The sequence below is a fragment of the Drosophila ananassae genome, chromosome XL (assembly GCF_017639315.1).
Source record: "Drosophila ananassae strain 14024-0371.13 chromosome XL, ASM1763931v2, whole genome shotgun sequence".
Classification (NCBI taxonomy): Eukaryota; Metazoa; Arthropoda; class Insecta; order Diptera; family Drosophilidae; genus Drosophila; species Drosophila ananassae.
In genome coordinates this window covers 166,783-179,799 of record NC_057931.1, presented here as the reverse complement: position 1 = coordinate 179,799, position 13,017 = coordinate 166,783, and the positions used below count along the sequence as shown (strand labels likewise).

General features: G+C 51.3%; 5 protein-coding genes across 5 annotated transcripts; 2 read left to right on the top strand and 3 right to left on the bottom strand.

Moving 5' to 3' along the window:
- The first annotated feature begins 643 nt into the window (after positions 1-643).
- On the top strand, positions 644-1,041 carry LOC6503817. The gene is made up of 2 exons (XM_001963652.4): positions 644-730; positions 790-1,041. Exons 1-2 carry the CDS (start codon positions 683-685, stop codon positions 919-921), a joined length of 180 nt encoding a protein of 59 aa, XP_001963688.1. The 5' UTR covers positions 644-682; the 3' UTR covers positions 922-1,041.
- Positions 1,042-1,451: 410 nt separating this feature from the next.
- Positions 1,452-1,862, top strand: LOC6503818 (putative uncharacterized protein DDB_G0283705). Its single transcript, XM_001963651.3, has one exon. The coding sequence runs from the start codon at positions 1,464-1,466 to the stop codon at positions 1,683-1,685; it is 222 nt and encodes a 73-aa protein (XP_001963687.1). The 5' UTR covers positions 1,452-1,463; the 3' UTR covers positions 1,686-1,862.
- A 2,664-nt stretch (positions 1,863-4,526) lies between these two features.
- On the bottom strand, positions 4,527-7,588 carry LOC6503834 (sodium-coupled monocarboxylate transporter 1). Its single transcript, XM_001963650.3, has 5 exons — positions 7,175-7,588; positions 6,420-6,579; positions 6,295-6,360; positions 5,014-6,104; positions 4,527-4,887 (listed from the first exon to the last, which is right to left on the bottom strand). Exons 1-5 carry the CDS (start codon positions 7,417-7,419, stop codon positions 4,629-4,631), a joined length of 1,821 nt encoding a protein of 606 aa, XP_001963686.1. The 5' UTR covers positions 7,420-7,588; the 3' UTR covers positions 4,527-4,628.
- A 774-nt stretch (positions 7,589-8,362) lies between these two features.
- Positions 8,363-8,819, bottom strand: LOC6503833. The gene is made up of 2 exons (XM_001963649.4): positions 8,609-8,819; positions 8,363-8,540 (listed from the first exon to the last, which is right to left on the bottom strand). The coding sequence occupies exons 1-2, from the start codon at positions 8,772-8,774 to the stop codon at positions 8,482-8,484; spliced, it is 225 nt and encodes a 74-aa protein (XP_001963685.1). The 5' UTR covers positions 8,775-8,819; the 3' UTR covers positions 8,363-8,481.
- A 2,717-nt stretch (positions 8,820-11,536) lies between these two features.
- LOC26514737 lies at positions 11,537-12,077 on the bottom strand. The gene is made up of 2 exons (XM_014905736.3): positions 11,969-12,077; positions 11,537-11,907 (listed from the first exon to the last, which is right to left on the bottom strand). Exons 1-2 carry the CDS (start codon positions 12,035-12,037, stop codon positions 11,617-11,619), a joined length of 360 nt encoding a protein of 119 aa, XP_014761222.1. The 5' UTR covers positions 12,038-12,077; the 3' UTR covers positions 11,537-11,616.
- Between the last annotated feature and the right edge of the window lie 940 nt (positions 12,078-13,017).

Here is a 13,017-nt window from a genome sequence, read left to right as displayed (position 1 = left end):
ATCGCCAATGCCAATGCCGCTGCCATTGCCAATACACATCCCTGTCCACATCCTGTGACGTGCTGTGACAGTTCATCAAGTGCTCTCCCCGACAAGTCAGTTGGAGTGGCTTAGCGCGGGGCATTAACGGGGGTGGGACGTGGCTCCGGGGGTCGTGCGAGCTCTTAAGGACGCATAAATTCGGCAGGATACATTTCATCGGATGGGCATTGCTCGGAATATTGATAGAATATTCCCCGGTACAGGATTTGTGGACTTAGTGGTTTTACGAGGGGCTGCCACGGTATGGCAAAGTATATAGAGCAATTTATTAGGAAGACTACTCCAAATCCCCTCCAACCGCCCTCCGCAAAGTTTGCCTCTCCACATGGAGCATCGTTTATTCTTCACACAATAAATAAATTACAGCCTCGACCCAGACCTGCACAACTCGGAAAAAACGGCAGAGAGCTTCGCTGCCCGAGGTAATTGCGGATGGGCTGGAATAATATTATTACGGAGCCAACACCTCAATTAGATGTTTAATGCCACACGACAATTAAGCGAGCGATTTCGATGGCTGTCGCAACTCCGGCACTTACATACGAACATTCCTACATATTCGCGGACAACAATTCCGGACAACAATGAGCGGCCATAAAAGCGGGCATTTCGGGGCCATTGTCACACATTCGACATCAAGATGCGTTTCTATCTGCTCTTCTTTCTGGCCCTGAGCTGCTGCCTGCTGGTGAGTTGGAATAATGCCCGATCCGGGTCGGCTCAAAACTAATATCTTATGTTTCCCAGAGCCTGGCCAGGGCTGGAGTGCGTCTGGAGCCGGACTCCGTGGGGCACCAGCGCAACTCCACTGGACCACCACCGCCCCGGGGGGCTCCTCCGCCACGTCCAAGCACCACCGCCGCCAGCTCCACCGGCTAGGTGGCTCTTTCCGGCTATGTCCCGGAGCCGACCCGCTGACGAACCTGAATCTGATTCCCGAAACCGTTCTTTTTTCATATTAACCCCAGAGTAGTTTAATAAAGCACAGTTTCTCAGCAATTTGATTGAAATTGCCACTAATGTACTGACATTAGGTGGCATTTGGCGGGTGGGGCCTTAGCCAAGCTATTACGGCTTCTGAAACCTATCGGAGATCGAAACTGGGCCGAAACTCTAATTTGCGAAAAGTAATTTTATGCAATTGGCACACCAGAGACAGTATTGAAGCCTCTCGGCTCGCCAAATCCAAATTAAGGCCGTTCGAATAATGCAGCCGGATGGGCAGACCGGCCAGATCGGCCAGATTGCCCAGATCACGAGACCCACAGCCGTGACGGAGGTGAGACTGCGATTTGTAGCATACTCAGCCCATTGTTATGGCTGGTAGCTGAACGGAACTGCAAGCGCCCCCGCCCACTATAAAGCATATGGCTGCGGAGTGGACCGCGGTTAGTCAGTCGGAGGACTACTAGTTGCCAACAATGGAGCTGCCCGAAGCCCGTTCTATGCTGGTAGTACTGCTGGTGGTGCTCTGTCTGGTCCCCTCGGAACAGGCTCCACTGGGCGACCATCCGGACCACGCCGGCTGCATAAGGATTACGATTATCAAGAGGCCCCTTGGCACCTCCACCACCTCCACTACCACCACCACCACGACCACGACGACCACCACTACAGTGGCCACCACAGCGGCCACCGGATGAGAAGGAGTCCTGGGACAGCCGTACCGCCAGAACTGGAGGATATCCGTTTTATTTTTGAAATGTTTGGAATACCTAAGCCTAAGTGCCTTTCAAGCCAAGAATATGTTCAATATTTATACTCTCTTCGACCGCAAGTACACAAGTTTCATTCTAATGTGAATTAAACGAACGTGAGCACCACATAAACCATCCAAGGTGTTCCTGGCATGTCCTGTGGCTGGAAAGCAAGTGATTAGATTTTTCTGCTTCTGCTTCTGGTTCCTGCCGCCCAGCTGGCTCCTCGCTAGCCCACACCGCTCAGGATAACCACTACTCTCCGGCAGACACTCGAAATGCAATTACTGGCCCCGACCTCGCCCTCGCCCTCGCCCACTCCTCGTCGCACTCCCCCTCCCCAAGGTGATGTAAAATGGGCTGAAAAGGGCAACCGCACAATGCACAAACGGAGCTGCCGAATATAATTAAATATTTTATCGCATAAAAGTGCCAAAAATGAAACGACAACAAGAAAGTGAGCAGACGGCATGCGTTTTCCTCGCTCCTTGCTGGCTCCTGGCCATTGTTTGTGTCCAAGTGGTGTGTGTGCTGTGTGTGTGGGCATGTGGTGTACTCTGAACAGGTACCACCCTCCCGCAAATCCTCCCCCCAACGCCCCTGGAGCTCTCTTCTAATTCTGTAAGCTGTCATTGTTTTGGCAGGAAAAGCGGCGAACACGGGGGAGGGTTGGTGGGGGTTGGGGGAGAAACACATGTTCCTCTCAAACAATAAACCCGCAGCTCGGCTTAGCCGCCCCCCTTTACACCGCCATGCCACCCCCACCCTGCAGCCACTGCATTTCTTGGATCCCTTTTTAGATGAAATCTTCTGGTCAACAACAACACGCGGCCATTGTTCTCGCCTCCATTTGCAGTTGCCGTTTTTCGACAATTTCCATATGAATTTTAATTATAATTTTTCTATGCTCATTTTCATGAAAACAATCAAAAATGAATTTTGCACCAGTTCCCTGCCCTCTGCCCTCTGCCTCTTGCCTCTGCCCCTAGCTCTGAAAGGGGCACGAAACAAAAAACTATGGCTGAGGACTTGAGGTTAGCCCGTTGCAAATTGTCACTGGCATTTATAAGGCCGCCAGGCATACGAAAATTGGGGCCGGGAAGGAGGGGGAGGAGGAGCACTAGGGGGGCACCCCACTCACTGCATGAAAGGAGGCTTTGTTCCAGAGGGGCTCTCCGAAGGACTCCGCTTTCAAGATACTCTATAATACCATAATTGTCAATAGTTCTTAATGGGTTTCAGTTCAGTTCTTTGAGGTCCTCACGATACACAATAATTCCTATCTGTCAGGTGCTTGAAAAGGACGATCCATCAGCTATCCTTAGAGCCAATATGCCCCTCAGAGATAAGGGTATCAGGTGGGGTGAGCAAATTATATTCCAGCATAAAAAATAACACAAAAGCAACACGGCAACATAAACAAGTTAACAGGACGGGGAGTGGCGCCTTTGTAGTTGTTTTAGTTTTTCGTCCTTGCTGTGTATTCGAGTTGTTGTAGTTGTTAGGCTTTAATTGTTATTGTTGTTGGAGCAGGAGCAGGAGCAGGAGCAGGAGCTGGAGTTGGTAGTGACAGGTTGGCAGTTTGGCACGTTGCACTGCAGCTTCCGCTTCCTGGCGTTTCCAAAAAACAATCCACCCATATGACAACTGTCGCTGTCCTTTGACCTGCCCCGGCCCCCGGCCCCCGGCTCCCTGCCTATCCCCAGCCCCCCTTCGGCCCCTGTCACTGGCCATGTTTTTAGTTAGTGAATAATCCGCGGGGCGGCGCACCTGTGCCACACAGATTTTTCGCTTTTGAGAAACAAAACAGTCCCGGAAACTGTCATTATGCATTCTGATGAAATTTCGCCGCTGCGACCCCCTTAGCCCTCTCGCGTCGCACTCGGCCAGGACTCGCTCTGCAGCCGGCTAATTAACAGGATTTTTTGGTCGCCGGCATACGTTGCATGTCTTAATTATTTTCGGGAGCAGGGGCGAGGGGCCCGATCAGAAACTATAAGTTGAAACAGTTGCCAGCTCATTAACAATTCAATTTGCTCCATAAACGACCTAAACACACAAATACCTAATGAGTGGGGGGAGTAGCAAGAGGAGGAGCAGGAGGAGGACCCCCGTGGGGTCACAAAAATAGTTGGACTCGTGCGGATGCAGACTGACCGCACACATGAAAAGCAGTAAATATTCAATTAACAGACCAGGCCAAAACTAGCGTAAACCCTTTGGGCCGTCCCCGCCCCTTCCGCCGACTGTCCCTTCTCCGTCCCACCGGCCTGGCCCAGACGGCGTCCCACCCAATCACTTGTGCCTGGCACTTGAAAGCGGTCGACCTGGGCGACCTTCCTCTTTCTGGCTCCGGAAAGGGGCCTCCTCGTCCTCGTAGTTGTGAGCCCTTTTCGATACCCTTTTGTGGGAGTCGAGAGGCTTTTGTCCGCGACTCACTCATCCAAATACTTATACTAATATTTTTGTACAACTTTAACTTATAGATAAGATGTGTTTCTCATTGCTGTATGGGGAGTTTATAGAATTTACAAAACTTTTACAAATAATGGAGTGTTGAAACAGAAGAGTATTGAAAACTTCTCACAAAAGACGGGGCTCGGATGCGTTTTATTTTTATTTGGGCAACAGGCTTTGATTTCTCGGCCGGGCCCAGAGCACCTTTCCCCGCCCCACCGCCTCTTCTTTTCGGGCCCGGACCTTAACTGCGGGCATTTTTCTAATTACAGAGAGAGCTGCAGTGCTTTGAACTAATTTCCCCGCACGGGACACACACAGCGCCCCAAATAATTATGAATTGTGTTTTATTTTCAAATATTTGCTAAGCTACCGAAAGGAACATTGCCAGGATGGCCCGGGTGGCTGACCTTCTCCTTCCCCACCCGCCCTTCACGTGAGCGTCTCCTTGAGGTCCTTGCTCTTGTGGGTGGACAGGGGCGTCTGTGATCTCCGGTGGCGGCGGCGCTCCACCCAACGGCGCACGAAGGGCGTGAGCAGACGGGTGTCCACCGTGTCCAGGTCGGACTCCCGCAGGAGCAGGCTCACCACCAGGGCAACCACGATGGTGACCAGGGCGCCGAACAGAGTGAAGTAGAGGTACGAGATGCGGTAAAGCTGGAAGGGCCCGTTCGTGGAGCTGGTGGAGAAGCTGGAAGCGATCGAGGGATAAGAAAAGTGGCTTTTAAAGGACAAAGAACGGACATGAAAGCGAAATAGAGGATGCCCATGCAGATGACTGGGTGATGAGGCTGATGCGGTGGAATTGCTTGCTCACCCGAAGGACCCGTCGAGTGGGAGGGGAGAAAAGTCCGCGGGCTCCCCAGCGAAGGTGTAGTTGCAGCCCATGGTGGAGTAGGGCTTCCGCCGGTAGACCAAGTCCCCGGTGACGAGGTCCCGCTGGGCGCTCACACACATCCAGGCCATCACCAGCAGGGAGCTGAAGCCGCCGAGAAGCGCTCCCCTGGAGCTCACCCAGGGCAGCATGACGCCGGCGGTGAAGATGCCCAGGAGCGGACCGTTGGCCACGGAGGAGAGGGTGATCGTCAGCTGCAGCACGGCGCCCAGCTTCTCCACCGCGAAGACCAGGGCCACGAACAGAACGCCGAACACCACCACCACGCTGCGCATCACGAAGGCAGTCTGTCTCTCGGTGAGCGGCGCCTTGCGGAACGTCTTCACAAAGTCCTCCAGGACGACGGCTGATAGGGAGTTTAGGCCGGTGGACAGGGATGACAGGGCAGCGCTGAAGACGCCGGCCACGAACACTCCTGGCAGGCCCGGGTACTTGCCGAGGGTTTCCATCACCAGGAGGGGCAGCAGTTGGTCGTTCCGCTGGGCCAGCTTCGTTTCCAAGGGGTCGCACTGGGCGTAGGTGGCGTATATCAGGAGGCCCGTGTAGCCGCAGATCAGGATGAAGGCGAGGACCCCGGCGATGAACGTCCAGATCGCAATCCGGGCGTGCCTGAGGGTGGGGAGCGACAGGTACCGCTGAATCATGTTCTGGCTGATGGCGTTCGACTTCAGCCAGTGGGCCACTCCGCCCAGGACGAGCGAGAAGAAGGTGTACCTCTCGGTCAGGTCCGTGCTGAAGTTGGGCCTCTCCAGGCGGGCCGTTTCGCGGGCCCTCTGCCACACCACTCCGGGCCCTCCGATGTCCAGGGTGCCCTTGATCAGGACCAGGGCCATCGCCCCGAACATGATCAGCGTCTGGACGACGTCCGTCCAAACGACCGCCTTCAGGCCGCCGATGCAGGTGTAGAAGATGCAGACCAGGCACACGATGGGGGTCACTACGTGGATGTTCACGCCCGTGGCCTGGTTGAAGGCTATGGCCGGCACATAAATCACAATCGGAAGCCACAGGAGCTGGAATTCGGCAGACACTTAGCGGTAACTCCACGAAGAAGTCAACGAAATAAACTATATCTAGGATGTGGCATTCCGTTTCAAACAAAAAACATGCGAAAATGGTGGGGGATGAGTGGCTTTCGGCCAAGAACATGTGCGCGGGGTGGGGGTGGGAGGTCATACGCCTCTAATGACTCCGAATACTCACCGAAGCCACAATAAACATAACCGAGCCGAAAAGCCTCAAACTGCGGTTATAGCGCTGCTCGAGGTACTGCAAGTGACACGTTGAGAAGAAGCACAAATTCAAATTGTCAGAGCCAGTGTGGTTACCTTGTAGGTGGATATCAGGTTCAGCTCGTGGAAGACCGGCAGGAAGAAGTAGTACATGCAGAAGCCCATCAGGACCAGCGACCCCATGATGTACAAGTACTGGGCGCCGTAGAGGTACACCTCCGTGGGTGTCCCCAGCAGAGTGATTCCCGAGATGAAGCTTGAATTAAAGGCCTTTCTTTTATGTTTCTGCCAACCATGCCTGTCTCCCCTTCCTCATCGGGCCTTCAGGAGGCCGAATAAAGTCCCCTTGGGTCTTGACCTTTGCCTTTTACCGATCTCGGCGATCTAAGTGCGTTTATACAATTCAATCAGCCCGATGTCGCGCCCCACAAAGCCCCTACTACACTTGGACAGCCCATGTCGGCTCTCAGTCGTTTTGCGGGCAACTGAGCCCCACCGCTCGAGTGCCCGGCCCGGGCCCGAGTTCCAGAGGCCAATTATTAATTATGAAACATTCTGATTCAGTGCGTCGATAGGAGCCGCACCGACGCGGACGTGTGCTAAAAATAAGCGACCGACTTTCGCGGCTCGGAACTGGAGCAAACGCTCCAGTAGTGCTAATGGACTGGGTTCCCTCGGAAGCCGGGAATTACTGGCGATAAGCAAGTCTCTGGAAAGATACCCTGAGTGTCGCGCTAATTTAGGCAGACAGTCTTCTCGGACAATGGCTTTAATTCGGATTTGTGTCTGAATTGCCTCAGACTTTAAATTAACCTAGTCAGCCCAACCCTTCCTCGTTCGGACAGACTCACCTGGATATGAGGGACATGGTGATGGGAAACACCTTCATCTGCCTGCCCCCCACCAGATAGCTGGCGGCACTGCTGGCCAGCTCCTCCGCGTCCTTTCCCTGAGCCTTCTGGCTCCGGGACTCGCGGCGCAGCTGGAGACAGAAGTGGATTCCGATCACGGCGCAAATTGCCAGCATCAGGCAGAAGACCAGGTAGTCCGGCCAGCCGAAGCTCTGCAGGCTGGCTCTCAGCTCCTCCACGTGCATTCTCAGTGGGATTTCAGCCACACTTCCATACACAGAAAAAAAGAATCGAAAAAAAAAGAATGGAACGGAGTGACGAAAAACCGAGACCGATCGCACCACTCGGCGGCACGCATCAGAGGTGACTGCCGGCCTGGTTTCCAGATTCCGATTTGGATTCTGGTTCGGATTTGTTTCACGGATACCGCTGTTGTTGTTGCCACACTGATGTTTCTCTTATTGTTATTATTTTTATTTTTATTAATGATATTATGACACACACATCCACTCGGTACTCGACAAGCTGCGACTACGGCGGCGGCTGGGATGATGCTGGGCTGCTGCGATTTGGAGCTCCAGCTGGCCGGCCAGCTGATTTGTGAGCAACCACCTACAGGCCCAGGCCCATGCACAGGCACCTTCCGTCCAACAGCCGCCCAGCTAATTGACTCGCGAAAGGCAAATTGAGTCGCCACCGAGTCGCACTCAAGCCGACGCCTTGTCTTTGCCTTGTGGCACTCGGAATGGGGGACAGACGATGCACTGACAGCAAATGTGTCTACAAAGACGCATTACAGTATTCCTAAATTATTATTTATCTGACTGCGAAATAGAAGAACGGATGCTCTGGCACTCTGTTCTTTAAACAAAGACTTAAGGAGCAGCGAGAGAAGTGTGGATCAGGAAAGCAGGGAAGTGCGGGGCTTTGGCTCAAGAGGGGAAATAGGGTGCGATTGCGTAAATTAACTTTATTAGATTTAGTCGAAAATTGCTCCCCCTTCCCTGACGAGGTCTTTTCGGCTGCTATGTAGGTTGCGGGTGTCAAAACCAGAGCCCCCACCAAAGACAATCGGATACCGGAGATCGGGGGACTCTCAAGGGTGAGATCTGTGCACACAGTTGAGCAGTTGATAGTCGTCCATCTGAGTCTAAATTGGGCAGAATTCCAGTACTTCAGATACAGAAATTATGATTGACACTTTATTAGACGAAAAAAAAACATTATACGAAATATTTCAGAGAAACTGCAGAACTTCTAAGGGAAACTTAGTAGCCCGAGCCCGCTTGGAATATTGCTTCCAGTTTCTAGGCCTGAAGATCTTCGGTCCACACGCTGTTGGAGTTCCTGTTTCCCATGACGTCCCCTAAATCAATAGATTATTCGACTTAAGTCCCTGTATTCTCACAATGTCGGATTGAATATGAAAAGTACCTGAAGCCCCTCCGCTCATGGCCAAGATCGAGTTGGTTAGCTCCTTGATGGTTTTCTCCAGCTCCCCGAACTGGGCCAGGTCCTCCGCCGAGGGAGCTGCCCACACACTGTGGCCCAGGCACAGGGCCAATACGAAAACCAGGAACGCAGCCACCGAATACTCCATTTTGACTTTAGATTGAAACTGAATGACGGCCCACCCGGGGGCGAAAGGCTTTTATAGACCAGGTCCGATCAAGATCGGGTTACGGTCGATTACTGGCTCTAACGAGGCGGTCTTGATGCTTGAATGGCTGGCAAATGACCTAAAACCGAGGGGTCTGCCTACCTTTGGCACTTAATGGCTTTGATTTTGCTGAAATCGAAAACTAGCCTTCCCAATGGATGTTTTAAATTGCGAAATTCTCGCTTTGGTTGTGAGGAAAACGCGACTAGCTCACGACCAGCCGCGGCTGGGAAATCCAATGCTGGAGCTGCAGATCTGAGCCTCGGCTGTGGAAAAACCTCGGCACTCCAGCGGCAATCGAAGCATGAAATGAGCAGCAAGTGCCACTACACACCTGGAGACACACGCCCCCGCACACACCCGGCGGGGCGAATCAGAATCAAAAATTATATGCGTTTGCGCCTTAACTATGAATTTCTGCACATGTTCCGGTGCATTTTGAGCTCCGAACGGATACTCAGAACTCGGTGCTTGGGACTTTGATGAAAACTTTCGACGAAAACGTTTTCGAAAATGTTGTAAAATAATATCACCATCTTGCAACGGATGGAAACTACTTGCCAATGGGAAGGGAATCATTGGGCTTTCGAAGCATTTAAAAGCGAATTAGCCAGGACCCTGTTTAAATTTATATTTTGTTTGTAATTAACTGAGTTATTTTTATGTGTATGGGACGCCTTTTTATATTTCTCCCTGCAGCGTCAACGGCAAATTAATTAATTCCAGTGGAGCGATTTTTCAAGAAAAGCCCTTCTCCGCGCACATATGTACTCTGGAATACGTAGTGTGTAATGTGTGATATGTAATGTGTAATATGTGAAGGAGCCCCCCTCGGCTTTGGCCACTCGAAACGGTTCGCAGGTGTTGTAATATTATTTGGAATTATGTTGGAATTTCTGTTTTCTTTTGCCCGTTTGCCCGTTTGTCGGGCTAAGTGTGTTTTCTATATGCACCGCGTTCCATATGCATGTGTGATGTATGCAGAGGCCCGTACGTACAACCGTACAGGCACTCGTTCGTATATCTATTTTTTAACAGCCACGGCTGCTCGGCAAAAGCCATGCAAATTATTTGCCTTTTAATTTTGTTTCAAGCTGCATGTGTCTCTGTCTGCGTGCCGTTGTTTATAGCCAACTTTACAGTTGAGAAAGCATTTGTAAAGTGGTTTTAATTAGTAGCCCCCACCTACGCCCCACCCACTCAGGCACCTAGGCGGCTGTGAAGGGGCGCCTGGGTGCCGAATTTCCAAAGTATTTCAAAAATGAAATCCCTCGCTAGCCGGCCAATTTTTGAGCTAAGGAACTGAAAAATTGTAACAGACTTGCTCATTAATTGCCAACCAACCCAGGACACTTCCGCTAATACCCACTCGCCCGAAAGTGCAGGAATTACTTTGGAACACTCCCAGCCCGGCTCATGCAAATGGCTCCCCACTCCCTCAACTCCAACTCCAACTCCAACTCCCGCTCCCCCCTTCCCATTTTCGAGCCACTGTCATTCACACTTCGGTCATCATCGGAGGGCCAAGTCCTGTGATGGTGCCAGTGCCAGCGCCAGTTCCAGTTCCAGGGCCAGGCCATTTACAATATTTATCAAGTGCGCGACACACCCAAAATGAGAAAAGCCAGAGCTGTGCGGCGATTAGGAACTCGAACTGGAAATGTAAATGAAAACGCTGCCACGGGGCAGTGCTGGGAGCAGGACCCATATATTATGTTCTCCGGCATCGTCATCGGCCTATGCGTGGCCTCTAATTACATCGCATTGTCATAACAAAATTGAGCGCATTTGACACGCAATTGTCCCTCCGCCGGCGGTGCACTGAGAGAAACGCCTCCTGAAACACGGACCACCCCGCGCTCTGACATGGCCCGGAGCCATCGGAAGTGGCTCCAACGTTTCTCCCAGTCTGGCCACGATGACATGTGAGAAATGCCGCTGAGGTCTCCGGTCAGAAGTCAGAAGTCGGAGGGACTGTTGCATCAGCCCAACTAGATAAGAATTAATTGTTCAATGGCACGCATTGCACTAGATATTTGAATATGGGGACCATGCCCCACTCGGACGGGAGGACCGAACCCGACTCTTCTCGTTAATCGGATAAAATTCATAATTATTGTTATTACTGTCATTTTTCTAATGACCCGCCCGCCGCACCAAATTGCGTGTACTTTTCTATTAAGATGAGCTATCAAACGCACTTTCGACTGCGCTTTGTTTGTTTTTGGTTTGGCTTCCCGCCTTACACTACATGGCCTAGGCCTATATGGCCGGGCTATAATCCCGATTAGGTGGCCACACTTTGGAACCATCCCTCGGATCTTCGATGGCCACGCAACGCACACGCGTAAATTATGTAATTAAAATTCCGCACCTTAATTCGGGCAATTTATTACACGGGCTTCTGACTAATTGGATAACGATCTGTAACTATGTTCACTAAATACGCCGGGCGACCCGGAGGAGGACTCCAAAGGTCGCCCTCTGCCGCACTTATGAGTTCATAACCGATTGCATTCGCTGATAAATACGGAATTAATCGCGTTTTTAGCGACCTTTAGGAGCCAAGGTGTGTGGAGATGAGTGATTAAATTCTAATCGACCACGGGTTTCGGAGCGGAGCATTTCTGGGGGCACTGAAGGAATTCCTTTCTAATTGAAGAACTGATTGGGGGAATGAGGGAATAAAGAGACTCGCAGCCTTTTTGCAATGATCAGGATAATATATTTAGTCGACTGGCATACCAAAGTGCAGGGCTAAACGTCACTGGAGAGCCTCAAGCTAAAGAATGGGTCTTTCAAGAGGCACGGGGATGTCAAGGGGAAGGGGCCTTAGCGTGCGGGTGGCAGCGGGGGCGGCAGCTGCAGCAGGCAAGGCAGCAGCAGCCGCAGCAGCTGCATTTGTGCCAGCTTGGGAAGCTCCTCCTGGAGCGGATCCTGCGGGCACAGCTTCTGTTCCATTCCCGGAGCCCGATCCGCTGTTCGCCCCAGTGATTTTCTGCCAATAGGAGTAAGCTATGCACCCGGGGGTGTTTCGAAAGATACCAGATGAGCAGAGATCATCTATAGGCGACTGCAAGCAGAGGTTAGAATTTAGTGTCGAAAAGCGCCAGGACACGGCCGCGGGGACTCACAGCCAAAGTGGTCTTCAGACTGCAGAGGACTACCACGAAAATTCCCAGACAAGCCAGTGAAGTCTTCATCTTGCTCGGAAGTAGTTCGGATTGGTTTTGGGAGCCCACTGGCGGTGGTATTTATGGGGGAAATTAAAGAATTATCGTGAATATTGCAGAAAGCACTTAGCCAGTCGTGAAGCCCACTACCCAGGTATTTCCGATTTTAAATTTATTTTTTCATAAAATGAGTCGTGCGAGCTTATCACCGCATAAGGGATAAAGTTGTACGAAAACGTGACATTGCCAGTCACACTATAGAGTGGATTATTTTTATCAGAACATCGAAAAAGACAATACGGATATCAAAAATACAAACGGATATAGTAAACGTCATACTTTCAGAGGACCCCCGATCTTCGAAGGGGATCACCCAGAAAAATTTGAAAAAATGGGCCAAGATACAGCTTCCAAGGTGGGCCCTACTCCCACTTTCACTGAACCCCCGATCTCAGCAGGGGATCACCCAGAAAAATTTGAAAAAATGGGATCCAAAATTTGGTTTCCAGGTTTTCATGCAGTTTCAAGGAGAATCCTTCAAGGAATCGTTTAAGATACTTAGCTTCGGAATCGGATAAGTTTTGGCCAAGATAAAGCTTCCGGAGTGGGCCCTACTCCCACTTTCAGTGGACCCCCGATCTCAGAAGGGGATCCCCCAGAAAAATTTGAAAAAATGGGATCCAAAATTTGGTTTCCTGTTTTGATGCAGTTTCATGGAGAATCCTTCAAGGAATCGTTTAAGGTACTTCGCTTGGGAATCGGATCCGTTTTGGCCAAGATAGAGCTTCCGGAGTGGGCCCTACTCCCACTTTCAGTGGACCTCCGATCTCAGAAGGGGATCCCCCAGAAAAATTTGAAAAAATGGGATCCAAAATTTGGTTTCCAGGTTTTGATGGAGTTTCATGGAGAATCCTTCAAGGAATCGTTTAAGGTACTTTGCTTGGGAATCGGATCAGTTTTGGCCAAGATAGAGCTTCCGGAGTGGGCCCTACTCCCACTTTCAGTGGACC

Excerpts from the sequence above, each read along its gene's own strand:
- LOC6503817 (XM_001963652.4), top strand. The coding sequence starts at position 683 with ATGCGTTTCTATCTGCTCTTCTTTCTGGCCCTGAGCTGCTGCCTGCTG. Across the intron at positions 731-789 it reads CCCTGAGCTGCTGCCTGCTG|AGCCTGGCCAGGGCTGGAGT; the intron begins GTGAGTTGGAAT and ends TATGTTTCCCAG.
- LOC6503818 (XM_001963651.3), top strand. The coding sequence starts at position 1,464 with ATGGAGCTGCCCGAAGCCCGTTCTATGCTGGTAGTACTGCTGGTGGTG.
- LOC6503834 (XM_001963650.3), bottom strand. The coding sequence starts at position 7,419 with ATGCACGTGGAGGAGCTGAGAGCCAGCCTGCAGAGCTTCGGCTGGCCG. Across the intron at positions 6,580-7,174 it reads ACCATGTCCCTCATATCCAG|CTTCATCTCGGGAATCACTC; the intron begins GTGAGTCTGTCC and ends CTTTAATTCAAG. Across the intron at positions 6,361-6,419 it reads ACCTGATATCCACCTACAAG|TACCTCGAGCAGCGCTATAA; the intron begins GTAACCACACTG and ends TGTCACTTGCAG.
- LOC6503833 (XM_001963649.4), bottom strand. The coding sequence starts at position 8,774 with ATGGAGTATTCGGTGGCTGCGTTCCTGGTTTTCGTATTGGCCCTGTGC. Across the intron at positions 8,541-8,608 it reads CATGAGCGGAGGGGCTTCAG|GGGACGTCATGGGAAACAGG; the intron begins GTACTTTTCATA and ends CTATTGATTTAG.
- LOC26514737 (XM_014905736.3), bottom strand. The coding sequence starts at position 12,037 with ATGAAGACTTCACTGGCTTGTCTGGGAATTTTCGTGGTAGTCCTCTGC. Across the intron at positions 11,908-11,968 it reads GTCTGAAGACCACTTTGGCT|TCGCCTATAGATGATCTCTG; the intron begins GTGAGTCCCCGC and ends CTCTGCTTGCAG.